This window comes from Neolamprologus brichardi, unplaced genomic scaffold (assembly GCF_056152115.1).
Source record: "Neolamprologus brichardi isolate AB-2024 unplaced genomic scaffold, ASM5615211v1 NODE_ptg000036l+_length_2141236_cov_1, whole genome shotgun sequence".
NCBI lineage: Eukaryota > Metazoa > Chordata > Actinopteri > Cichliformes > Cichlidae > Neolamprologus > Neolamprologus brichardi.
Window position 1 is genome coordinate 433,045 of NW_028270138.1, and position 27,310 is coordinate 460,354.

Sequence of the window (27,310 nt, forward strand, 5' to 3'; positions counted from 1 at the left end):
ACACACACAAATATATATTCGCAATGAAACTCAGCTGTGGGTCTTGCTTGTAACATTTTGCCTGTTAAGACCCTGTGTTTTACAGTGTTGACTGAAATGAGTGTCATCTCATCATTTAACAGATAAATGACCACGAGTCAATTTACATTTATAACTAATGCAGAGAGTTGAATGAGCTACACAAAGGTGACAATTTGGTACATTTCTGTTTGTTTCAGTTTTTTTATAGTACCAATTAAAAACATCAGTAATATTATGGATATAATTCCAATAAGTTTTTCCCTTTTCACTATTCCCTATTTGAATGAGTCTGTGAGCTACTTAGATCAACTGGATCTTTTTGGAAAGACATGTCTTCTCAAATCGTGTGATAAGAATCTAAAGTAAATGACATTTACCTCATTTGTATGGTTACCCCCGTAGGAACTGAGTCAATAACAGCTTCCAGCAGAAAACTCTGGCAAATCAAATGTGAAAAACTAACCGCTGAAAGGGGTGCAGCCAAAATTTATCCTTACCTCATTTGAATTGATGTAAAGACACAAATCACATTAAGAAATAATCTAAAACAAATAAAGGAAGCAAAACTCATGTAAATGACTATATACTACAGAAAGCAGAAAGTGGGTGAGAGGACATTCAAAATATTCACCAATCAACCACAACATTAAAACTACATGTATCGGGGATGCCATGAACTCAGGCACACCCCACAGTTGAAGGACGCTGGCAGATCAGCTGATCTCAGTGCCAGCCCTCTCTGGTTGCTCAGCTGACACAGTGCAGGTCCAACCCAGCTTCTCTTATTGTGCTGAATCTGACTAATGATAAATCATATCTGTTGCTATTTATGACTTCTCTGCTCTTTTCTTTACTGTGCATAAGGAAGGATGCAGCAGAGATGCACAGGGAGGGATGTAGAGTTTTGCTTGGCAGCTTATCCAGCTTACCCTGGCCATGCTTCCCCCACGCGGTGTCTGTGGCCATTGTGTGTTATATTAGCTGGGTAATTTGTTTATTTATTCATTTTTGAATAAATGGATGGTGAACTTTAATTTACCTTTCACCAATTATACTGTTGTGGCTGATCTATTACAATAAAAGAACATAATAATTAATAGTGTTTAACAAACACATATTTTTTTTAAATCACATGATTGGGACACATTCCCATAATTTTCTGTTCTCTCTACATAATATTTCTTTTCAATTTCCCATTTCACAAAGTTTTGTAAGACTCGAACGTCCTACAGCCAAACCATGCAGCTGTAGCCCAGCATGCAGTTGTGTATACAGGAGAAAAGACGGAGTAAAGTGAGGGGGACATTTATACACTTACCAAGCACATGCTTACTGTAATAATAAATACAGATAGGTGCATATTCTGAGCCAACTTAGATGACAGTTGCTGCTTTATATTCTCTTGTGTGATCATAACGCCAGTAACATTGGAAAACACGTTTATTAACGGTAAAACTGTTGGGTCATGGAACAAGGTGCAAGAAGGCTGGTGTGTCTCCCAAAAGTTTTACAGTTAACACAAACCTTCATTTCTCTTTTCACTTCACCGGGCTCCAAATAGCAACCACGAGGACAATCAACCGGATCAAACTGGTGAACCTTCAAAGAGCACTGGCCTACTTCAGTCTCTGTTTAAACAAATACACATTTACATGTAAACACACTGATATGTGTTTACATAGAAATGTCTCTTTAAACATTTCCCATGACTATTTCATGTTGGCTTGAAATAAAATATCTCCCTCTGCTGGTCCTACAGCTTACTGCAACTTAAGCATGCGTGTCCTTTTCATGCATAAGAGAGGCTGACGACCGCATGGTGGACCAGCATGTCTAATGCACGCTTTGCCGTGATATCGGGTTGGAACACAAATTTAATATATCACGACCAATCTTTCTTTGAACTTGAGCTACTGTCAGTTTATGTCATGCAAAAATAGAAGAATTTAAGTAAAACATTACAAGGATTTGAAAATGTCTGTGATCCCACTGTATGTATTATTGTGTTAAGTAGTCCTAAATTATCTAAATTACCTGCTGCATAAGTATCATATGTCGCTGTATCTCATACATTATTGCTTACTTACATGTGTGTCTGACTTACAGCTACTAAATCAGGCAGAGCTGCACAGCATTGTTAGAGATAAACTTGCTTTAAAGCACAAGTCGAAAAAATCAATTTTTAAGACATTCATCGAGTAGAGCACTAAAGAGAAGAGACCAGAGGACTGCAGCCTGGGTTCACATCAGGCTTTCACAGTACAGCACATTCCTTTTAACAGTTAGAGTACTTTTTACATTTTAGAGCAGAACATCTTATACAAGCAGCTGATTTTATTTATTTCATTTTACTGTATTTTATTTTAATTTTCAAGTGTTCAGTTATAAAAGATTATTTTACGAAAGAAATCCACAAATTAACAAATTATTCTGTATCATAAAGTATAAAATATAAAATAAATATAATAAAAAATTTTAGGATTTGTAACAATCCAAAAACTTCTAAAACTGTTTGATAGTTCAGCAAGTTCAATAACAACACTGGAGGCCACCTTCAAGCCAGCTGCACAAGTCACCATCAAGTGCGTATTTTGGAGACGGAGATGCTCTGTCCCCACTGCTGTGGGCCTGAACCCCCGAAGTGAGAGAATTTACAAGAGTGGCCACAGGATAGAACAATCTGGATATCATTTGGAGTGGAGAAATGTAGTCGGATGGTAACTAAGAGGAGGAAAGTAGTCAGAACCGAGGGAATTGCACTACCAGAAGGTAACACTGCAGATATCAAGGACAGCTTCAAGTAACTGGGAATCCTACAGGCAAACGAGTTCCATGAAGAGGCTGCTAGGAAAGCCTGAGGAATCAGCTGAATGGGAAGAACAACATCTGGGCTATCAGCCCCTACAGGCTGCCAGCTATCAGATATTCTCCAGGGATAATAAGATGGACAAAAGAGGAGATGGAAGCTCCTTACCATGCACAGAGGGTTTCACCTCGGGACTGCACCCTAAGTGGAAAGAAGAAGGCCGAAACAAAGATTATCCATGAGCGCAGAACAAGCACAAGATCAAGAAAGGCTTGGGTCTATTAAGTGTTGCACCAGGCAAGAGCCCAGGCTGTGCAGAGATGCCCCTGATACAATCCAGCTGTGGTGATACATGCAGCTGCACCGAGTGACAGCACCATCAGGAAAAAGGAGTACGAGAAACTCCAGAAGTACCAAGGTCTGAGAAAAGAGCATCCGCAGATGTGGAGGGTGAAGGCAAACGTGATTCATTGACCCCCAAGCTGAGTGAGTAGCTCCAGCAGCTCCTCTGGATCTCAGGAACAACACCAAGGATCTCTGTCTGGTTAGAAAAGATTAAACTAGCTCTTGCTTTTTTTTATTGAGCGATGGAGCAGAGAAACTACAGATGAGCTTGTCATCAGATTCGACTGAAACTATTATGGGTTGTAACTGGAAAATATGAGACAAAACTAGCTAAGAAATTGTCACATTTGAAGCAAGGTGAAGGAATTAAGAGAAAAGCAAATACTACATGATCTGCGAGACACCGGGGAGAGCGAGGGAAAGGTGGGAGAGGGCAGCAGCCTTCACATCTAGCTCGACACATCACACATATGCACATATATGAACGCACGATCTCTTTGCCACCCTCTCAGACACATGCACACAGGCTGATCAACGCACAGCTTTCCTTTCTGAAGTGGTTCTGTGTGTGTTTGAAACTTGTGTACTGGCATCAGCGTGAGCAGACGACTAGCAGCCACATTAAATGACAGTGTGGAAACGTTTTGTTACAAATGTCTAACAGCGGTGCCCGTGCACCAGCATCGATGTGATCCTTGCTGGTTAAACTGTATTAAACACATTACACAGCAATGATGCCCAAACTTTGACCACTGATTAGTGTGAGCACTCCTTCTAAGTGACAAGCATGCTCTCGCTTCTGTAATTACAGAAATGATCTCGTTAGTGGGACAAGACTGAGCAGTTGTAGCTAACTGTGTGTGTGACTGTGTGTGAAGCTACAATCATCTGAATCACTTTAGTAACATGTTACCTGGCTATGACAAACAGCACACAACTGACACCCAAGTAAGCCAGCAGAATATACATCCAGATATCAGGCGAGAGGGGGTTGAGGAAGGAGAAGACCCCGGGGTTGGTGCCGTTGGGCTTGCGGTACAGTATACTTATACCCAGCGTCATGAAGGGCTTGGAGAAGTCGATAACCTTCTCGCGCACATACGTGATGGTGAGCGGAGCCACTGCAAGATCAGCTTTCTGTCAATAGGAAACATAAAAGGAAAGAGGAATAGGCTATAAGTTATGGGTACGGGAGGAACTTAGAGGCAATCAAATTAAGCAAACAGGGTCTTTACACACTACAGAGTCTGTCTTGAGGCACTTAGCTAGAAATTTAAAACCCTCTTTATCTTTCCACCCATCAAGAACACCTCCGTAATTAAATTCACTTTTTGCTTTCTGGAAACTAAATCAAAACATTCAGTTATTTCCTCTGTCTGCTTCCTGCTTGTGTCAGTGTAGACAAAATAAAGACGCTGCGGATGTGAGGACACTTGGTTAAGATGCTGCAACATGTTAGCTTATAAAAATATCATTGATTTATTTTTTAAAATCAAAATATTAATGCTTGTTTCCACAGTTTACATATATTATATTGTTTGGAAACCATTCTTAGGCAGCAAATGTGCTACAGAGGTAGACAGGAACATCACACCACTACATCTTAGGTGAAAGCTGTGTTGGTGTTGACAGTTCATAAATCTTAGGCTGCACTGTGACTCTAAACATCCACAGCAAGGTCAAGCAGCTCATTCCTCAAAGATATATCCTTTTGTATTATGAAGGTTGCCACTTAAGGATAAATAGACTGAGCTCACTGATAGATGGAGTCTATGATAACATGCATCTGTGAATCCATTCACACTATTAAAAAACAACAACAAACAAAATCAAACAAAACAGCAAAACAAAACCGCAGGCTCTGTTATGTTTTAGAAAATATTTTGGTCCCATTGTTTCTGTGTACCTGACGTTTCACTGCTCACTATTAAACATTAGTGAGATATCAGTAAATACTGAAATAATCACGTATTAAGTGAAAAATGAACAAAAGATCCTCTAGAGGTGCAACTTTAAGACGACAAGGAATGGTTTTACAATTGGAGGATGCTGATATTGTTTCCCTCCTCATCTTTTCTGTGCTTTTGACTCGAATGAGGTAACCTACAGATGTTGCACAGCTGGTCCAACTCATTCAGAATATCACATCAAGCCATGCCATTGCCAGAAAGTTTGCTGCATCTTCCAGCATAGTCTCAAGAGCACGGAGAAGATTCCAGGAGACAAGGAGAGGGCCATCGAGTGTCCATCAGCAGGACCTGTATCTGCTCGTTTGTAGGAGGAGGACCAGGATGAGCCAGTCCCTACAAAATGACCTCCAACAGGCCACTGATGTAAATGTCTTCATGACTTAATGACTTCAGGGTGACATAGGGGCCCAACATCCTCTAGTAGGCCTTGTCCTTGAATAATAATATGTAGTATGATTAATATAAACTACTACACATGTGCATTTATAATGATGACCCTTGAAAAAAGACAAAACCATAAAAAAGAAGTCATGATAGATATAAAAATGAAGAATACTGTGCAAGAATTGCCAAAAACAGTTCTGATTTTATTTCTTTTATGGCCACTCACATGTGTTAATGCAGTAACATCACTGTTTTACAGGTTGGGGATTTGAGCATTTCATGGAAATGCCCGTTGATTTGGGATTATCCTTGATCCCGACCCAACTAAACTGAACATTTCGTAGCTGCATATAAATACACATCTGTGAGATGATCAGGAATATTTTCTTTCTCTAATGGTTAAAACATTATTTGTGAAGAAGTTCAGCTCTGACTGTTTGTCAGCCTAGCTACAGAGCTGAAGAGAAACCTGGGGTTGTTCTTATTTTCCTTAATCAGTGATGAATAGTAAGATGTTCTAGCTTAACGGGGCAACAAACTATTTTTTCTAAATTGGTGAGATGTCATTTTATCTAGCTTACAAGTTATCTGCTTTAAAATGTGCATTTAAGAGTTTTATCAGGGAGAACTTCTAACTTGAGGCTTTGTTTTTCAGAGAAGCCACAGAGTCGTACGCAGTGAAGATGTAAAATTATTAACGAGATAATAAACCACTGTAACATCTGCCATAATGAAATGTATTCCCTACTGCTGTGTAATCCATTATTATAAATGTAAAACTAGACTTGATCAGACAACAGAGGGTTTTCAGGGAATATTGTTTAATGATGACTTTCTGTGCATTTTGGTGGGTTTGGTGGGTGAGAGAAGCCAGAGTTTAATAACAGATGAAGTGACATGTTGATGCTGTCATTTTCAGCATCTACATGGATGTTAAAATAATTATTTTGTATGAGCCGAGTGCTACATCAGATAAATTCTGAAAAATCTGAATCTCTTAGGGCCAGGTAACAACAAATAAAAACACACTGAGGTTAATTATGGAGTTCCACAGGGTTCAGTGCTAGGACCAATTCTGTTTACATTATACATGCTTCCCTTAGGCAGCATCATTAGAAGACATAGCATACATTTTCACTGCTATGCAGATGACACCCAGCTCTATCTGTCCATGAAGCCAGATAACACACACCAATGAGTTAAACTGCAGGAATGTCTTAAAGACATAAAGACCTGGATGGCCACTAACTTTCTGCTTCTTAATTCAGATCAAACTGAGGTCATTGTACTCGGCCCTGAAAAGCTTAGAAATATGGTATCTAACCAGATTCTTACTCTGGATGGCATTACCTTGGCCTCCAGTAACACTGTGAGGAACCTTGGAGTCATTTTTGACCAGGACATGTCCTTCAACGCACATATTAAACAAATATGTAAGACTGCTTTCTTCCATTTGTGCAACATCTCTAAAGTTAGAAATATCCTGTCTCAGAGTGACGCTGAAAAACTAGTTCATGCATTTATTACTTCCAGGCTGGACGACTGTAATTCATTATTATCAGGAAGTCCTAAAAACTCCCTGAAAAGCCTTCAGTTGTTTTCCTATTACTATTTCCTAATAAGTTTTCTCCAGAAATACAAGTTTTCTACTTATTTCTAAATATAAAACTTTAGAACACCAAATCAGTAGTTTGTCTCAATTCCTTTGACTGGACTTTTCTACTTTGTTCAGCTCAATTTAGCACGTCATCCTCAAGTAAGCTTCTCTCTCAGCGTACACTTCCTGGTCTTTTGAGATCCTGTCTACTGCAGTCACTTTCTGTCTAACTCAAGCTTGCACAAGACTCACAACTTGCAGAGAAATGGGCCCTTTGACCATGAAATATCTGTCACCACAATCTCTCACTGCACTGATCAAGAAGAGAAGCAGCACAGGGGAGAGAGGAGAGCTGTGAATAAGTTAAAGGAGCCTTGACCCCTAATGGGTGCTGCTTCTAATGAGGTCAGATATCGACCGTTGGGCAAGCAGCGCCTTCCATTTTTCTGCCCATGCAGTTTATCCAAACTGGGATTTTGTTAGGTGTAATGCTCTACACTGTGAGCAGATTGTGGGTGGTTGTGTGTATGTTTTTAATAAGCTCTATAGGGGAAACAACTCACAGATGAATCTATGCTCTTCTTGCATCACTGTCCTGTCAAATTGGGCTTGTTGTTCTCTTTCTGTTTTCATTCTTCACTTTCCTTCTTGGTGAGTCTGTAATACTCCTCACTTCAGTGAAACTTTCCAGCATTTGGCTGGGAAACGAATTCCACAGTTTAAAGGAGTCACAAAAGCAAAGACAACACCCAATGTAGTGATTGACTACGGCACTCTTCCTACATTTGATAAATTAGTTTTTATCTTATCAACAAACCACTTATTTTAGCTAATCAATGAATTATTGTCAAAAACGTCCACTGACTATTTAACTGACTACAATCCAATCTAGCCCACATCAGTTCAATTTAAATTTATAGTACCAGCTCAAAACAACTGTTTCTTCAAGGTACTTTACATTGTAAAGTAAAATATTACGTCATGCAAAAATAATAATCTGACAATACCCAGGCACTTGGCAACAGTGGGAAGGGAAAATTCCCATTTAACAGAAAGAGACTGAGGCAGCTGTTTGCCATTAAGGTTGAGGCGTGAGGGAAGACAAACACAGAGAGAAAGAACCAAACAAACTCTAATCACATGCAACAGAGTCAACAAGAAATGCCCAGTGAATTATGGGAAGTCCCTCAGCAGCCAGAGCCAATGGCAGCATAATTAAGGGAGAGTTTAGCCCTCGTTATAAGTTTTTATCAAAAAAGTTTTAAGACTAATCTTAAAAGTATGGAGGGCGTCTGTCTCTCAGATTCAATTCAATTCATTTCAGTGTTGTTTATACAGCCCCAAATCACAACAGTGCCTAAAGGCACTTTATATTGTAAGGTAGACCCTACAATAATACATCCAGAGAAAAACCCAACAATCATATGACCCCCTATGAGCAAGGAGCATCGTTGTTGATAAACACCATAAGTCCATTAAGTTCAGGATGAACTTGTTATTAACAATATTATAACTTCTTTCAAAGGCAAAAGAATGAGACCACAGATACAAGGGGTGAAAATAAGCTTTCTCTCAAGGGTGGATGGGCTCTCCCTTAGCATGGGATGAGGAGTTTGGGAGGGGTCAGAGTAGAGCCACTATGCCTTCACATCATATCATGGGCTCTGGGTAGACAGTGAAATGAATAAGACCATAGGTACCATTAGCAGTAAAAAGCTTTGACAGTAATCTAAGGGAGACTGGGGACACTGAGTCCAAATGGACCATGTTCTGCACCTCCATCGCTAAGGCTGCTCAGGAAGGCCAGCTCTGTTCTGGGATGCACCCTGGACCCAGTGCAGGTGGTGGGAGACAGAAGGACTGTGGCCAAAATAACATCTCTGATGGACAGAGTCTCCCACCCCATGCATGTAGATGTTGCTGCAGAGCTGCTTCAGTGACAGACTGCTGCATCCTCGATGCATGAAGGAGCGTTTCTGCAGGTCCTTCCTCCCTGCAGCTGTCAGACTGTACAATCTGAACTGCTCCCAACAATCATAGATGTTTACATCAGTGCTGTAACTGCAATAATTTAACCAACCGATTCACACTACAACCTGGGTTTGCCTCTTATCTGTAGTTATTTTTATTTAATTTAATAACTGTACAGTTCTCTCTGTTTATAGTAACCATTGTCCTTAATGTAAATATGTAAGAAAAATTGTGTATGTTTCTGCTCTGTGTCCTGTGAACTGTTTGTTTGTATATGTGTCTTTCTAGCTGCTGTTACAACCAAATTTCCCCTTGTGGGACAATTAAAGGATTATTCTATTCTATTCTATTCTATTATGCAGCCGCAAAGATGGCAAAGATGCCTGTCATGGTGTCAGTCCATGAACCAGACAGTGGGCACTGGAGAATAAAGGAGCTGAAGAAGTCCTACTACAGCTTGGTTATCATGTGGGAGGCAATGCTCGTGGTTTGTGTGGTAGCAGAAGTAAAATCTCGGGTGTGCGAGGAGCTCGGTGAGGCCATCAAACAATGCCTTTGGTCTGCCTTAAAGTGATTCTAGCCAACTGTCAGGCAAGCGCTATACTTTTACTGTGTATAGTAGTGGTGGGGTGCTGCTGACTTCAGCTGAGGATATACAGGTCCTTCTCAACAAATTAGCATATTATGATAAAGTGCATTATTTCCTGTAATGCACTGATAAACATTAGACTTTCACATATTTTAGATTCATTACACACAACTGAAGTAGTTCAAGCCTTTCATTGTTTTAATATTGATGATTTTGGCATACAGCTCATGAAAACCCAAAATTCCTATCTCAAAAAATTAGCATATTTCATCCGACCAATAAAAGAAAAGTGTTTTTAATACAAAAAAAGTCAACCTTCAAATAATTATGTGCAGTTATGCACTCAATACTTGGTCGGGAATCCTTTTGCAGAAATGACTGCTTCAATGCGGCGTGGCATGGAGGCAATCAGCTGTGGCACTGCTGAGGTGTTATGGAGGCCCAGGATGCTTCGATAGCGGCCTTAAGCTCATCCAGAGTGTTGATGTGCGTCTCTCAACTTTCTCTTCACAATATCCCACAGATTCTCTATGGGGTTCAGGTCAGGAGAGTTGGCAGGCCAATTGAGCACAGTAATACCATGGTCAGTAAACCATTTACCAGTGGATTTGGCACTGTGAGCAGGTGCTGAAAAATGAAATCTTCCTCTCCATAAAGCTTTTCAGCAGATGGAAGCATGAAGTGCTCCAAAATCTCCTGATAGCTGCATTGACCCTGCCCTTGATAAAACACAGTGGACCAACACCAGCAGCTGACATGGCACCCCAGACCATCACTGACTGTGGGTACTGACACTGGACTTCAGGCATTTCCCTCGCCCCAGTCTTCCTCCAGACTATGGCACCTTGATTTCCGAATGACATGCAAAAGTTGCTTTCATCGAAAAAGTACTTTGGACCACTGAGCAACAGTCCAGTGCTGCTTCTCTATAGCCCAGGTCAGGCGCTTCTGCTGCTGTTTCTGGTTCAAAAGTGGCTTGACCTGGGGAATGCAGCACCAGCCCATTTCCTGCACACGCCTGCACACGGTGGCTCTGGATGTTTCTACTCCAGACTCAGTCCACTGCTTCTGCAGGTCCCCCAAGGTCTGGAATCGGTCCTTCTCCACAATCTTCCTCAGGGTCCGGTCACCTCTTCTCGTTGTGCAGCGTTTTCTGCCACACTTTTTCCTTCCCACAGACTTCCCACTGAGGTGCCTTGATACAGCACTCTGGGAACAGCCTATTCGTTCAGGGATTTCTTTCTGTGTCTCACCCTCTTGCTTGAGGGTGTCAGTGATGGCCTTCTGGACAGCAGTCAGGTCGGCAGTCTGACCCATGATTGCGGTTTTGAGTAATGAACCAGGCTGGGAGTTTTTAAAAGCCTCAGGAATCTTTTGCAGGTGTTTAGAGTTAATTTGTTGATTCAGATGATTAGGTTAATAGCTCGTTTAGAGAACCTTTTCATGATATGCTAATTTGTTGAGATAGGAATTTTGGGTTTTCATGAGCTGTATGCCAAAATCATCAATATCAAAACAAAGAAAGGCTTGAACTACTTCAGTTGTGAGTAATGAATCTAAAATATATGAAAGTCTAATGTTTATCAGTACATTACAGAAAATAATGCACTTTATCACAATATGCTAACTTTTGAGAAGGACCTGTAGATGAGCAGTGGAAGGAGATATTGAGGACCTCATTCATCCCACTGAAACATCTTCTGTACAGGAAGCAGAGTCTGAGGACAAGGGCTGACCATTACGGTTGGAGTGGCTGTAGCTCAGGTGGTAGAGGAGGTCATCTACTAATCAGAAGGTTGGTGGTTTGATCCCTGGGTTGGTGGGTGGGCCTCTGCAATATTGTGTAGAGCTCTGGGATGGTGCCTCTGTATTACTGGAAACTGATAACTGGAAATGTGCTCCAATTACAGACAGAACATAGGGTAACTGGATCATCTGTTAGTCAACTAAAGGACGAACAAGGCCATAGTATGTTAGGGTCAGTATGTTTGAGGGTGTGTGGGAGTTTGCCCAACCAGTCTGCATGCGGTTTGTAGATGTGGAAAAAGGTTTGTGTGTTTACTTCAGTTATTTCATATTAGCCTCATTATGACCCCAGATGGTTTCATTATATAAATACAAATAATGTTTAGTTAAAATGACTAAAAACTAAGTGATATCACAAACAAGGCCCTTAAATAAGCTCCAAGATTGTTTATACTTGTCTTTAGATAAGTATACGTTTTGTTTTACGAAACATGCAAATTAACTTTAACTTTGCACAATCTTTTTTTCTTTAGATGGCATATTTACAGAACTAATAATGCCATGAGAACAAATCAGAGTTGCTATTATTATTATTTTGCGATTGTTTATACATTAATTACGAGCTGGTAGTCCATTTATGTTAAATATGTCAATAGAATGAGGTTAAGTAACTGAAAGTTCTCCATAAATAAAATATATCACTAAATTTGATTGACTGATTGACTGAACCACTTTTATAATGATTGAATAATAATGCAGAAACTCACATGATCCATTAGCTCCTTGACCATGCCATTCCACTGGCCTGTGTTCTCATCCTGGACACCATATTTTCCATCTTCCACCAGGCGGACCTCGAAAGTAAAGCCTAGGATGTTGGCCAGCTCTCTGAGTAGATCAATGCAGTAGCCCTCAAAGCGGTCATTTCCATAGAGTGGTTTGTCAGATTTCTTGAACATCACGTATGGTTCTTCCTGTTGGGCAAAATAGGGAGGAGGGATGAGTCTTAGCAGCACTTCCCATCTTTTACCTACAGATAAAGTGTATAGGTCATCTGATATGTGAGCCATGCAAACCCTAACATAAACTCCCCAGGTTGGTAAAGCATATGCTGCTGTGTGTGTGTGTGTGTGTGTGTGTGTGTGTGTGCGTGTGTGTGTGTGTGTTTTCCAGTCGGTCCCAGTTCTGTGATGTGAGTTGGGGTTGGTACAAAGTGAGGCATGACCATAATAAGAGATAATCCCCTCATATCAGTTACTCTGTGCCTCTCTCGGGCACGTCAGGCTGGCGTTGGCCACAAGCTCAGCTTTCAGGGTTCCACATGCTTTAACAATAAGATAAGAGCTGCTGATAGACAGACACAAAAAGGAGAGAGCTGGCACATACCCTCTGTTCACATGAACAGCTGGAGAAAGCTGTCTTTTTTCAAACCATTTCCTTTCTGCCTCCCGCCTACTGAGCATCTCCTTCACCGTGTCCTTCTCGTCTCCCTCCACAGCTCACTCCCGGTTTCCTCCTCCACCTGCTTCCTCCTCTTTACACCTCTGCTTTATGCACCATCTGTCTTTTTTAGCCTTAGATGCTCATTCGTGCAGCATATCCCTCATTTCTTGTTTCTCGCAGACAAATAAATCGCAAAATATATCACCAAGCAGGTGTTATTTATCAGATAACTGTGGCATGACTGAAAAAACATCATTTAAAATTGTTAATAGCTTTGACATGTTTTGTCTCGTTCCTTAGATTTGGTCCTGGGGTTTTCAGTTTTGCTGTTTTAGACTCCTAGTTCGGATTCTTAGTAATATATTTGACTCTTGGTTTATTTTTTATTATTAGTTGTTGTTCATTGTTTTGTTTTTGTTGATGGTTTTTGTTCCTGTTTGATTCAAATAGACTGTGTGGAAATCACTGACAATTAAACTTCTGTTTTTAATTTTTAGTTATTATTGTCATGCATTTCAGTTTTGCAATCTTGTGTTTTGTTAAATGTGTCATATTTGTACTTTTTACTTCTCTCCGTCTTTTGCTGTCTGTTCCTCCATTTTTCTTATTTCTGGATTAGTGTCTTGGTTCCGTCCAAAGACATGCAGCTTGTGGGGATAGGTCAATTGGATAATCCAAATTGTCACTAGGTGTGAATGTGCGAATGAATGTGAATGCGAATGATTGTCTGTCCCTGTGTGTTAGCCCTGCAACAGACTTGCGACCTGTCCAGGGTGTACCCCGCCTCTCGCCCTATGACAGCTGGGATAGGCTCCAGCGCCCCCCGCGACCCTGAAAAGGATAAGTGGAAGTGAATGGATGGATGGATGTCTTGGTTCCCTTGTGCTAAATGGTAAATGGCCTGCATTTGTATAGTGCTTTACTTAGTCCCTAAGGACCCCAAAGCACTTTCCACTACATTCAGTCATTCACCCATTCACACAATTGCAGCCAGGAGGCAGCCTGGGATCGAACCACCAACTTCTGATTAGTGGCTGACTTGCTCTGCTTTATTTTGTAAGAGAAGGCTGTAAAATAACAGAGAGAAATCCCAACATTCATAAAATCTTCTTTGTACAAGTACTTGGCGACAGTGGGAAGGAAAAAGGCCAGTTTAACAGCAAGAAACCTCCGGCAGAACCAGGCTCACTGAGGGGTAGCCATTGGGGCCAGTCTGAACCATTTCGGAGTGATAGGAGTGAGTCTAAATTACTTCTCTCTCTATTTTACTTTGTAGGTTATTTTCTTTCATGCTTTGCACTGTTTTAAATGTATCTGTTGTAAATAGCCTTACTGTCTAACTATGTTTGTAATTACATTTCGTGTTGAATTGTTGAATAAAAGTTTACATATATATCCCTCTCTTGCCCCTCGTCTATCCTTCAAGCTTGGGTCCTCTACCAGAGGCCTGGGAGCTTGAGGGCCCTGCAGTATCTTAGCTGTTCCTAGGACTGCGTTCTTCTGGACAGAGATCGTCGATGTGTTTCCTGGGATCTGCTGGAGCCACTCGCCTAGCTTGGGAGTCACTGCCCTGAGTGCTTCGATTACCACTAGGACCACTGTTACCTTCACCCTCCACATCCTCTCGAGCTCTTCTCTGAGTGCCTTGGTACTTCTCCAGCTTCTCATGTTCCCTCTTCCTGATGTTGCTGTCATTCGGTATCGCTATGTCTATCACTATGGCTATCTTCTTCTGCTTTTCTACCACTACTATGTCCAGTTGGTTAGCCACCACCAGTTTGTCCATCTGTATCTGTATCTGGAAGTCCCACAGGATTTTAGCTTGGTTATTCTCCACCACCCTTGGAGGCGTCTCCCATTTTGACCTCGGGACTTCCAGGGCTTACTCGGCACAGATGTTCCTGTACACTATGCCGGCCACTTGGTTATGGCGTTCCATGTATGCCTTGCCTGCTAGCATCTTGCACCCTGCTGTTATGTGCTGGATTGTCTCTGGAGCATCTTTACACAGCCTGCACCTGGGGTCTTGCCTGGTGTGATAGACCCCAGCCTCTATGGATCTTGTGCTCAGAGCTTGTTCCTGTGCTGCCATGATTAGTGCCTCTGTGCTGTCTTTCAGTCCAGCCACCAATAGGATTTGTGGACGTCAGCCACTTCCTCTATCTGGCGGTGGTACATACCGTCAGGGGCCTGTCCTTCCATGATGGTTCCTCCCCTTGCAACTCTTTCTTGGGTTTCTGCTGCCTGAGGTATTTACTGAGCACGGAGTCAGTCGTGGCCATTTTCCTGATGTACTTGTGGATGTTTTGTTGTTTCATCCTGGACTGTGGTACTGATACTCACCAGTCCCTGGCCTCCTTCCTACCGCTTAGGATACAAGTCAAGTCAAGTCAAGTCAAGTCAAGTGGCTTTTATTGTCATTTCAACCATGTACAGTGGTACAGTACAGAGTGAAATGAGACAGCGCTCCTCCGAGACCCTGGAGGATACAGACACAAGACAGTGCAATGGAAATGTGTGAAATGCTGAGTATTGTGCAAAAGTAACTTGCTGTCTCAGGGCTTGCAAAATTTCAAAATCCCTGGTAGCCCTTCAGGCAGGCACTCTTCAGTTTTCAGTGTTTTCAGGGACTCTGTCGCTGAGCCATGTTTCTGTGATAAAAAAGACGCAGCAGTCTCTAAATTCCGGCTGCATGGTCCGCTGGAGTCGGATGTAGTCCAGTTTATTGAGAGGAAGATGGATGGAAGAACCGGTTGGCTTGGATTTGCTCTTAGCCTATTACGGACCGCACCACGCTTGAAGCACTTCTGCTTCCTCACGCAGCGCTTTCGGCAACCTGTCCACTGGCCACCAGCATCAGACGATGAGAGGACAGAAGGCTGGGTTTCCATAGCGACCCGAGGACGCTCAGCGCTTCTAGTAGCTCCGGGTCAGTTTTTGTGTGATGCTTGTAATTTAGAAGTGTTTGCCGTTGGTAAACATGAACACCGATTGTTCTGGTGTCCATGTGGCTCAGAGGTCATCATGAAAATTCGATAGAAAGCACAAAAGCACAAAAACAGCACCATTTGGTCTTGAGTGGCCGCTGCTGTTCCCGCGCCACCAGTGTGCTGCACTTGGGGTGAAACATGCATGGTAAGGAGCTTCCTTGTCTTGATGTCCGTAGCGTCTATCTCCTCCTTTGGCCAGCTTATTATCCCAGCAGGGTACCTGATCACGGGCAGGGTGTAGGTGTTGATAGCCCGGATCTTGTTCTTACTGTTCAGCTGACTCCTCAGGACTGGCCTGAACCCTCTGCAGATACTTGATGGTGGTAGCTTTCCTAGCAGCCTCTTTGTGGTTTCCATTTGCCTGTGGGATGCCCAGGTACTTGTTACTGTCCTCTCTGTTTGCAATGTTGTCTTCTGGTAGTTTGATCCCCTCAGTTCTGACTGCATTCCCTACACTTCTCCAGTCTGAACGACATTGCGGTGTCTGTACGTTAAGTGGTAGAAAGGAGGCCGGGGACTGGTGAGTGTCAAAACCACATCCCAGGATGAGACAAGGAACATCCACGAGTACATCAGGAAGATGTCCCCAACCAATCCCGTGCTCAGTGAATACCTCAGACAGCAGAAACCCAAGAAAGAGGAGGAAGAGGAGTAACATTAATGGAAGGACAGGCCCCTGCACGGTATGTACCACCAGCAAAAAGAGGAAGTAGCTGACATCCAGAAGGTAAGATGCTTCAGTTATGCAGAACGTTACTCCTTCTTGTCCTCGAATGGACTGTGGGTCATCAATGACCTTTCCTTGTTGCATCTTTTTCAATTCCTGCATCACCCCATATGTATGTATTTCAACAAATCATGTTTTCTTAACCTGTGATTCTGCTTTCCTGTTTCTAAGTCACTCTAGTCTACAATTTCTTCCATGTCACGATATAGCTGGTTGGTGGTATCAAAGTCTCCCTCCTTTCTCCTGTTCCGCCAGCTCTCAGTCTCATTATAGTCTTTGTCTGTCCTAGCTAACAGTGGCCTTGAACCTAAATGCAGACTCTCTTTGTTCGTCCTTTTGCTTTATCACAGGCCCTTTGTTCTTTCTGCCTTATTGCATGCTCTGGTCCTGTCCCGGCCTTCAACAGCCTTCAACCTTAAGGCCCCATGCCTTAACCCAGGCTCTTTTCTCTCTTGTCATGCAACTTTCAGCCTTTTGCAGACTCTCTGTTCTCTGTTGGCCAGCAGTTGCCCCAAACCTAATGCAGCTTATCTCTCACCTGTTTTGCAACTTTCCACCTTTGCAGGCTCTCTGTTCTCTGTCAGCCATCAGTGGCCTTAATCTTCTCTCTTCTGTTTCTTATCGTTCGCTTGCTTTTCTGCTGCGCTCTAGCCTTCAGTGGCCCTAACCCTTAAGGCAGCCTCTCCTCTTGGGACTCCTTTTGCCAACTTACAGGCTTTTCGCAAACTCTCTGTCTCTCTCCAGTTGAACATCAGCGCCGGGCCTATCAAAGGCCCATTGTCTCTATCTTACCTCTAGTCTGTCCTCACATCTCATTTCAGTTTCTCTCCACCAAGCTGGTCTTCGGTGGCTCTCGAGCATCATCACAGGCTCATTCTGCTGCTCTACCCTTTGCTCTCCAGACCCAGTTTCTAATGTAATGTGGTGCTTATGCATGTTATGCCTTTCTCTGTGCCATGCAATACCGCTAACGTTCATGTGTTCCATTACGTTTAGGTCAGATCTCAATGCCACAGTAAGATTGATTTTTTTTTTCTTTGGGGGTCATGCCCTAACCTTTATCATTGCTGGGATTCAGTTGTGTTGTCCTACTGTGCTGGACCATCAGCATCTAACCCATTAAATACCACAAAGTGAATTCTGTACAATCAAGAAATCAATCAAAACCATAACTTTAAACTGAAAGCTTCATTCTTTTTGCATTCACATATTGGTGCAGTTGACATTCACCATCATAAATTTGAATTTGAGAGTAACAGTCTGCTGTGCTCTACCCCAAAAATAAAAACAGGAATGTGTGTCTTTTTTAACTGCACTGCAACTGTCTGTTATGTCACTGGACACATTACTGTGCACGTAATACATCTAGTAGAGCATACCATGGCTCTTGGACTGCAAGACTGCAAGAATACTGATGTAATGTTGATGAAAGAGCAGAAAGCACTGTCTAGATAGTGATCAATATCAGTGAGACAGGAATGTCAGGTATTTGTTCATACAAGAATAAAGTTTAAGGTGAAAATAAAAAAAGGAATTCAATAATTTGTAATATATTTATATTATATTTAAAATAGACACATCGATGTCCCAATATTTATGGAACTGAGTGTATTTGGCACCTAATTAGCACATGTGTAAAATGTGGTAAGGTGGACACTTGCTTTTGAAGACATGAACACAGTGTGTGTTGTTTAGGCAATGTTTACATACATTGTTTCTTCTATTTTTTTTTTTTTTAACTCATTGCAACATCCAGTAATCCAAGGTAAGAGGAGTTTTTTTCTTTTCCCCACCTCACCATCGTAACTGAAACTCTGCTCAACATTTTTTAAAACCACGTATATTGTTTTGGACTGTGTGCTGAAGGACAGGACTCACTGAAACTCTGCCACCATCACCAAAGTAGAAGAAGGAAGAAGATTGGTCATCATTCCAAAGAGGTTTTCATATGTTGATTTTCAAATGTGTTAAATAACCTTCAGGCTATTTATTACCCACATTCTGTTTTGAACTTTACTAATAGTTTGACAAGGTGAAAAATGAAAGCTCCTAACTCCAGCCCAACTTTGCCATAAAACTATAAAAGTAGTTGATTTGTGGGTTAAAAAGAGTGCTGTTCACATTGATTGAAAAGCTGTAATGATTAAACTTAACATGCTCATTAGAATTCTCTCTCTGCCTATGGAATAAGTGCAGAGTTCACTTTTGCAGAAATTCTCAAGGCCAAAACTGATCTTGACAGAATGAAGTTATCTTTTAGACAAAAACTATTTGTCTTCTACTGCTTACATTTTACATGACTTTAGACTTTCATCAGTTTTATCCCAAGGTAAATTGTTAAAAATTACATGTATAGCACATTCAAAAATAGGTCTTGTGATGTAGCATCCTGGAAGACACCACTCCCTCCACCAGAGAAATATTTCATCATGGGATAAAGGCAATCACAACAACCTTGTAGTAATTTTTCCCTCACATTCCCTTTAACACTAGAATTACTGAGCCAAATTACTGCGGTGTTGCTATCAGTGTGTGAAGAGTGGGAGAAGAGGGTTGCATTGATAATCCAACACAATGGGCAGCACATTGAACACATTTTATAAGTGATCAGAAACTTGTAAATAACTTGTAAATAACTGAAAGAATAAAGTTACGTTGAAACCAAGCACACCATTGTTTTTCTTGTGACATTACCAATAAGTTTGATGTGTCACATGACCCTCTTCCTATTAAAAAAACAAAAGTTGTATCCAAGATGGCCGACTTCTAAATGGCCACCATGGTCACCACCCATCTTGAGGAGTTTGCCCCCTCACATATAGAGATTGACAGAACACGTGACTTTCGCGCATTGCATGCCGGGAACTCGTGGCAAAACAATCCAAGTACCGCATCAAATGCAAGCATTTCCAGCACCGCAAACGTTAATTCTACGGTTCCAATACCTTCTTGCTTTTTCTTTGCCCCCCCCCCCCCAAAAAAAAAAGGTATGTACAAAACGAAGGAGAACAATGCCGGTCCGTACAAAGACAGACTTGATGAAAAGTTAAAGAAAAGATACGAGGAAAAAATCAAAGGAGTGAAAGGGTTAGACCCTTACGAGCACACAGAGTGGACAAAATACGTTAGCGTGCTGCCCAACTTTCACCACGCTCATATTTATAATTATATGGTTCTTGGAGTGAGTGCATACACTCATGACGTTTAGTAACTTCAGGTCACTGCAACAAGCCCAGGTACAGTTTACCGATGGATGGGTACAGGAGCTTGAAATGCACCGTGTAGAACAAAGACCATCGTACGAACAAAGGTAAGTTTACCAGTCTCACAGATCGTCTTCATAAATACACATTCGTTAACCGTTTATTAATAGGACCTTTGAGCTCAACGGTAATTAATTAGTAGTGGAAATAATTTCTGGTTCATCACAGAAATGTAGCAGTGACAATAATACTGTATGCTGTAATCATACTGGGCAATTAGTGATACAAAACAACTGTTTTATCCTGTGAATAAAAGTATATGTTTTTGTCTATGTACCATGGTAATAACAGAAGCGAAACGCAATATTGTGTCAGGACAATTAACTATTTATGCACAATAAACAAAGGAGCATAGCGCAACAATTTCTGTTCAGCGCCAGACTTGCTTGTAACCTATATCACCAATTATGTTAAGAAAAATGACGTATTAACTACAACAGAAGACTGACCTTTGTGGAAATGCTTGGAGCAGACTAACCTGTGAGCTGGAGTGTTCTGGGACGTTATATTTGGTCTTTGAATGGCTGTAATCCTGGCCATCCGTCGCCTCTTTGTTACTTCGGAAACATGACTTGAACAATTTCTCTTCAACGACGTAATCCGATAACAACCGATCTCTTTACCCGTCAGCTTCCCGTGACTGTCATGCGACCGGCTATTGCAGTTAATAACACAACAGCTTCTTTCCATTTTTTGTTTCTTTTTATCGCTGTGTAACTGATTTCAATTGAAAGCCTGTGTGCGCTAGTACCTCTTGCCACGAGTTCCCAGAATCCTTTGCGGTTTTACCCCTGAATGACGTCACATTTTCAATCTCTACACTAATGTGCCACAAACAGGACTTTAATATCACCAACCATTCCCATCTTATTACGGTGTATCCATATAAATGGCCCACCCTGTACATGCAACCTAACTGTTGGTCTGTCAATGTTGGCTGGCCTGGATCAAAGTTCAGGCCACTATTTCTCAGTCCAATGCTAAAAATACCAAACAACATTGTTGCTGACATCTCCCAGGCCATTTGTTTCAACCAGAGGACTGGGTCTGGCTCTCCACAAGACACTTGAAACTTCATAGTTAATCCAAGAAACTCATCCCAGGTTTATTGGCCTGTACAAGATCACAGCCATAATCAACCTAGTCACTAATCGATTAAGTGACCAGTAGTGATGTGCGGATCGATACTGAAATATCGATTCCTCCGATACCAGTCATTTATGTTCTAGAATCGATTCTCATATTAAAATATCGATATTTTAGTAATGTAGGGTAAATTTGTAGTTTATCATTAACAGGAACAGAGTGGAAAGAAACTATATCATTTGGATTGTCTACATTGGAAGGAACTACTTCCTGTTCCGCCTTTAATAGTCATGTGCGAAATACGGCTGTATCAATGTGTCGCAGCCCCTTGGCGTGTGCACTCACAACAATGGCTGGGCATAAATGGAGTAATGTGCGGACGTATTTTACCTCCACAATCAGCCAAGATGCGGTTTGTGATACATGTGGCAAGAAAGTGAGGTGTTGTGGCGACACCATTTACCTCGTCAAACACCTCAGAGTAAATCATATCACAGAATATGACGAGCTTATGTTGAGGCGAACTGAAGACGAGGCGGGAGACAGGTGCTGCTAGGGCGAGACAGACTTCAGTTTTCTGTATGATAATTCTGCATTATTAAGTGATAAGAACAAGTAATCTGACGTCCTGTAATCACTATGAAGCTATAATTTGAGGTACAAAAAAAGTTTTTGTACAAAGTATCATATCGGATCAGTATCGCCGATACCACCCTGAATTATACTTGGTATCGGATCAGAAAGCAAATCAGTGGTATCACTAGTGACCAGACCCTGTTTTCCACACGTCGCACCTTAAGCAACGCATTACCTAACCACTTTCACTGCCGTGTTGGAGTAATCAGCACGTGCAGCACCAGGCAGCAAATATTCCCTCTAAGCCAGAAGGAAAAAAAATATTAAGAAAGCTCTTAAAACATGTGGTCGCTTTCAACACCAGCTGTCTGCCATCTACAGTTTTGAGACCCCTTCTCAGCTGCTTTAAAGCCCATTCACACCTTTCGTCAGGTGATCTCAATAGGTTACATGATAGGGCGATGGACAGTCCCACAATGGTTTCACTCGACACCTCTGTTGATAATCACCCATGCCCCTTTTCACACCTTGGCTCTACCATTTGCTTTTAGAGCTGAAGACGCTTTTTGGATGGGAGGTGAATTGATTGAGAGAATTCCAGCTTTTCTTTCCAAGCTCTTTAGATTACCATGACCTGGATGAATGAGAACCTACACAGATATTTGCATGAAATACTAAAATGTCTCAGTTAAAACATTTGATGTTTTCTTTCTTATATTGTGAATAAATCTGGGTTTTCCAAGATTTGAAAAACAGTGCATTCTCTTTTTATTCCTATAATTAAGTCCTAATATTTTCGGAATTGTTTTTTTTATATGGTAAAGCTGTAACGGTTCTGGTGGCATGCTCATGATTACCAACATGAAACAAGGGAAAAAGAAGCAAAAAAAAATAAACCTCTTAATGTGGAGGACGGGTTTGTGTGATCTGTAGTTTGTATATGAAATTTGCCCCCAGTATGGTTTTCCAAGGCCACTTGGTCCTGGGTGAGTGATGATGACAACAGCAACGAATCATGTTACCTCAACTGTATCAAGGTTACCAGGACCCCCACTCATTTTTCACATGTTCTGAGGAAAACATTTCCACAAAAATACATCATGTTTGTTGTGCGTCTGTGTTACACGAGTATTACAGAAAATTCATAATTTCAAATTGTTTTCTCACAACACGTTCGATGTGTAACAGACTTAAAGTTAGGGATGTGGCTGCTGTAATAGATAAATAGGTGGTAGCACAGAGCGTAGTACCCAGTCGCTGTCTACAAGGCCTCATCTATAATCCACTGGAGAATTTTAATGGAATTGTCTTGTGCAGTTTTATTAATGTATCAGTCCTAAATAGTAGAGATATGTGTGCATTGCACTCATACAATTTGTTTTTACAGCTTGATAACAAAGCTTGGTCACACTGATCATTTACAAACTCGAAAACTTGAACATGTGGAATCCAAACCCAGTGGGTGAAATGATGGTTTCATCTTTTATAGTCTATGTACGTTACTCATGCTAACTCATCTCCCTTTGACTGCCACACCAAGAAAGAAGCAATGGAAAAAGCCTTACGTGCTCCCCCATTTGGCTGAGCAGATTGATAGCTTTAATGTTTAAACATGGTGATAACCACAACCTGAAGAAATGAACTATAAATGAATTCTTGTAATCATTAAACTAGTCAGTATTAACTTCCATAATTTGCTATAAAAACCCCTAAACGTTCCTGCACGTTGTGTATAATGTGTCTCTACACTGCACAGTTATAGGGGAACACAAAAAGTAAATGGTAAATGAACTGTTTGTCATATAGTGCTTTTTCACTGTATGCGAGCACACAAAGCATACAATATGCCTCACATTCATACAAGCACTTTCTGTATGCTCAAGTGCCTCCTATCTGACATTCACACTCCAATGGATGCATCGGAGACCATATTGGGGTTAGTATTTTGCCCAAGGATAGTTGGCATAAAGACTGGAGCAAGCAGGGGAGGAACCACCGCGGAACAATCAACCCTCCACTCACCTCCAGAGTTATTTAAATTCAGTAAGATGATACTGAACCTGCAAAACAGCTGGTTAATCAAGATTTCGGTAACTCAACCAGAGAGAAAACCCAAAAGATGCCTTACCTTTTCATGGTAGCAGAAACTGTATTTGATATATTAAGTTTAGACTACCTAATCTATCATTTACTTTGAGCATTTACAGTATGATAATGGTGAAGTAAGATATGATTTGCAGTTTAATCAACTGGTGACTCGACATATTAAGATGTCACGGTGGCCTTTTTGATTTGTAGCTGTAACTGTCTGTTCAATCCTCCAAAAAATATTTTGCAACACCTTAACCGAGTTTAAATGTTAGTTTACATGACGCACAAAACACTCTGCTCTACTGTTCCCCTGCAGTGAATCATAAAAACAACTGGTTGTTTCTGTGACAATGAAAGCAAGTCTGGTCCTTGCTCTCTCCAAGACATTACACGGTATATTATCCACAGCTCTAGCTATTAGCCTAAAGGTACTCCATTTCCACAACAGCATAACTGGAATGATTTCCGGAGTAGATAAACTGTTGATAGGCCAAGATCTCAAAAGTAATTACATCATGTTTTATAGTACATAATCCAGGAGAAAATGATGAGAAGCTAGATGAAAGTGTGCATCAATCAAATGTAACAAACCCAATTATTGTCAGCCCTCCCTCCTTTTCTCTGCTGCTCACAGCCATCACACATCTCCCCATGACTCAATCCTGATATGGCAATTACAGCGGTGGAGAGTCTTTGCTAATAACTACAATCCAATCACTTCACAGCATGCGCGGAAAGAAAGAAGACCTGTGATAAATAATGACAACCCGCAATTTACTTGATATTGTTATTTTTACACTTGCTTCTCCGATATCAGGCTCATAAATGGCTTTGATGTGAATTTCTTCTTAAAATTTCCCTTCAGTGCCATCATACGCCAGACTCTGTGCTGTCTGTGTGTTCATAACCACAGCCACAGGCATAGACTTAGAAGACTTTTACAACATGTGCATTTATTCCCCACAGTAAAAACATAAAAGAAGCTTTGAAACAAAAGGTTTCAAGATTAATCAGTAAAGCAAAACGTCCTCTGATAAGACAGGTCTTCTTTGGCAACGAGTCATTTTTACCTCCAAAATATGTGAATTATAAGAGATAAAACTGATGAACCTTTGATGTTAAATGTAAATATATGAAACACAGATGTGGAGCTGTGACATTATTCAGCAGCTCCTCTAATCCTGGGGTTAATAACCACATAGGAAGAAATAGCAAAAAAGAAAAAGGGGTAAGTATTTTTTTCTTAATCTCAAAGAGGCTTAAAAAGCATGAAGCCATTTGTTTTTGCAAATAAACATTAAGTCATCTGTCCTTATTGTTTTCAGCCAGCCAATAATATTTCTGATGTACATAATTTCTAAAATTTACACAAGCCGTGAACATGAGCAGAAACACTGCTGAAACACAAATAAGCTTTTGACAAGTGTAGAGGTGCATGATGAGCACAGAGCAGGTTGACCCCCTGCCCTCCAAGAAGAGACAGATGTGATCATTGACAGTCAGCTCATGACTCTTATATCTCGAGACAAGCTAATAAAAAAGAAGAAACAAAAGAAGAAAGGAGTGTTTTTTGTTGGGTCTTTTTTTTTGGGGGGGGGGGGGGGGTAGCTTTTATGTGTGCTAACATGGAGGCGTTAATATTAAATAAGGTGCGATTAATTAATGAAAAGATTTGGGAGCAATTATTTCAAAGTGAAAGAGAAGAGCTTAAGGGCCTCTGTGTTTGTTGCACCTGAATGATTTCCATCACATAGATAGCAACATCTTCGTGACGCCTGTGCCCACGAGCACAGGAGCCATGTAATTAAATGTAACTGAAAAATTACACAAAATGTTTCCAGATCCTCGTGTATCAATACGTCTCTTGTTTTCATTGGTATTAAAATTACTTAAGCACCATAATAAAACACTAATGTGAGTCTTATGAATACTAAACATAAAACACTGAAAGTAGATTTTTGTTCACAATCATTCAGTCTTGAAAGATGTGATGTTGCCTGCAACATCATTCAGCATGTGTGGTTTGGCAGTCAATCAGTGATGGTCTGAGCAGGCAGGAATGCTCAGATCTCTCAACCCAGCATCATGGCAAAGGATGCAATTAACACGCCAGTCCACTGTGCCCATTTCAAGCTTTATGTCTCCATAGCGTGACATGGACACCCATGTGGAAGCTGCATTAATGCATGCAGAAGCTGCAGCTGGAGGAGACAATGTATTCAAAGCCAAGAGGTCGTTAGTGATCAAAAGACATGTGAAGTACATGCGAGGGTCATTAATCACCAGAAACTATTAACCTTGGCAGCTAATATGTATTTACATTTTAATGCTTTCCTGTGATTATTTTCATGGTGACTAGAAATAAAATATCTCCCTCTGCTGTAACTTACTGCAACTTCTGCATGCTGGTACATTTCACGCTTTGCTGTGATACTAAGTTAAGATAGTAAGATACTTATGGGCTCAAATTGTGGTCATAAATATTTTGTACTGGTAAATCAGAATGCGTATATTTGTGCATCTGTAGATAAGAATTTGTGTGTGCGTAAAAATATTTACATAAGTTACAATTTTTTTTGTTGAGGTCTGGTTACAGATACAAAGCAAAAAAATCCGTGTGAAACTCAAGTTTCAACTCACAAGTACAAGTTTGAGCCAATTTTTCTTCCTTTCAGCAGATTGGTCAATGTCATGTCAATCACAAATTTATCTATCCAATGAGAGAACAGATGGGTCAATGTCATGTCCTCTGAGTTTCACAAGGATTTTCTTGCTTTGTGTGTGTAACCAGACCTTAACAAAAATAATTTGTAACTTGTGTAAATATTTTTACACACACAAATCTTTTTCTTATCTACAGATGCACAAAAACTGATTTACAAGTACAAAATATTTATGACCACATTTTGGGTGGTGAGAGTATCCAAGCAGTTCCTGGAGGATGAAGGCATTGGAGGCTTTTTTGAGCCTTTCAGTGTCTGCACTGACGTTCATATTAGACACAACAACGTATTGTGTTATATTGACATTGTGTCTTGACAGCACACTATATACTAATTGATAAGATGAGCTAATGTACTCAAAGGTTTTAGGCTACGTCCACACGTACACGGGTATTTTTGAAAACTGAGATTTTCCGTTTTCATTTTTGAAAAATCCCGTCCACACGTAAACGCCAAAAACAAAGGAAAACGCTGCCGGGAACATGCCAAAGCAACAGGTGTCGATATATTCCTAACCATGTAGAAATGGCCAATCAGAAGGCTAGAATCCTGGGTGGGAAAGAGTAAACAAAGATGGCGCATAGAAGCAGAGGGTCAGAGAGCCCGGTGGCGCCAGTGTCCAGCAGCCTCGCCTCTGTCAGTGCGTCCCAGTGCAGCTGTGGCTACAATGTAGCTGCATCACCAGTGTGTGAATGTGTGGATGACTGGATGTAGTGTGAAGCGCTTTGGGGTCCATAGGGACTGAGTAAAGCGCTATACAAATGCAGGCCATTTACCATTTACCATAGAAGCAGAACTGAGTCCCATGTTTGGAGGGACAGTAACTGTATGTATGTAAGCATTTAAACACAGCAGAGAGTAAAATTAACAGTAACAGCATTTTGTGTAAGTCCACCATTGTAGAAATTCATTTCACTGAAACAATAATGCACAGTGTGACGTCAAAAAAGGTGCACACCTTTGACGCTGTGTTTTCTCCGTT

General features: G+C 41.1%; 1 protein-coding gene across 3 annotated transcripts in view; it reads right to left on the bottom strand.

Moving 5' to 3' along the window:
- grik2 (glutamate receptor, ionotropic, kainate 2) overlaps positions 1 to 27,310 on the bottom strand; it is a 350,278-nt gene that overhangs the window by 92,637 nt on the left and 230,331 nt on the right. For all 3 annotated transcript variants that reach the window (XM_087837590.1, XM_087837588.1, XM_087837589.1), the window contains exons 11-12: positions 12,197 to 12,403; positions 4,086 to 4,309 (exon numbers count right to left, since the gene is read on the bottom strand). In XM_087837590.1, the coding sequence (XP_087693716.1) occupies positions 4,086 to 4,309; positions 12,197 to 12,403 (431 nt within the window). The remainder of the gene's footprint in view (positions 1 to 4,085; positions 4,310 to 12,196; positions 12,404 to 27,310) is intronic.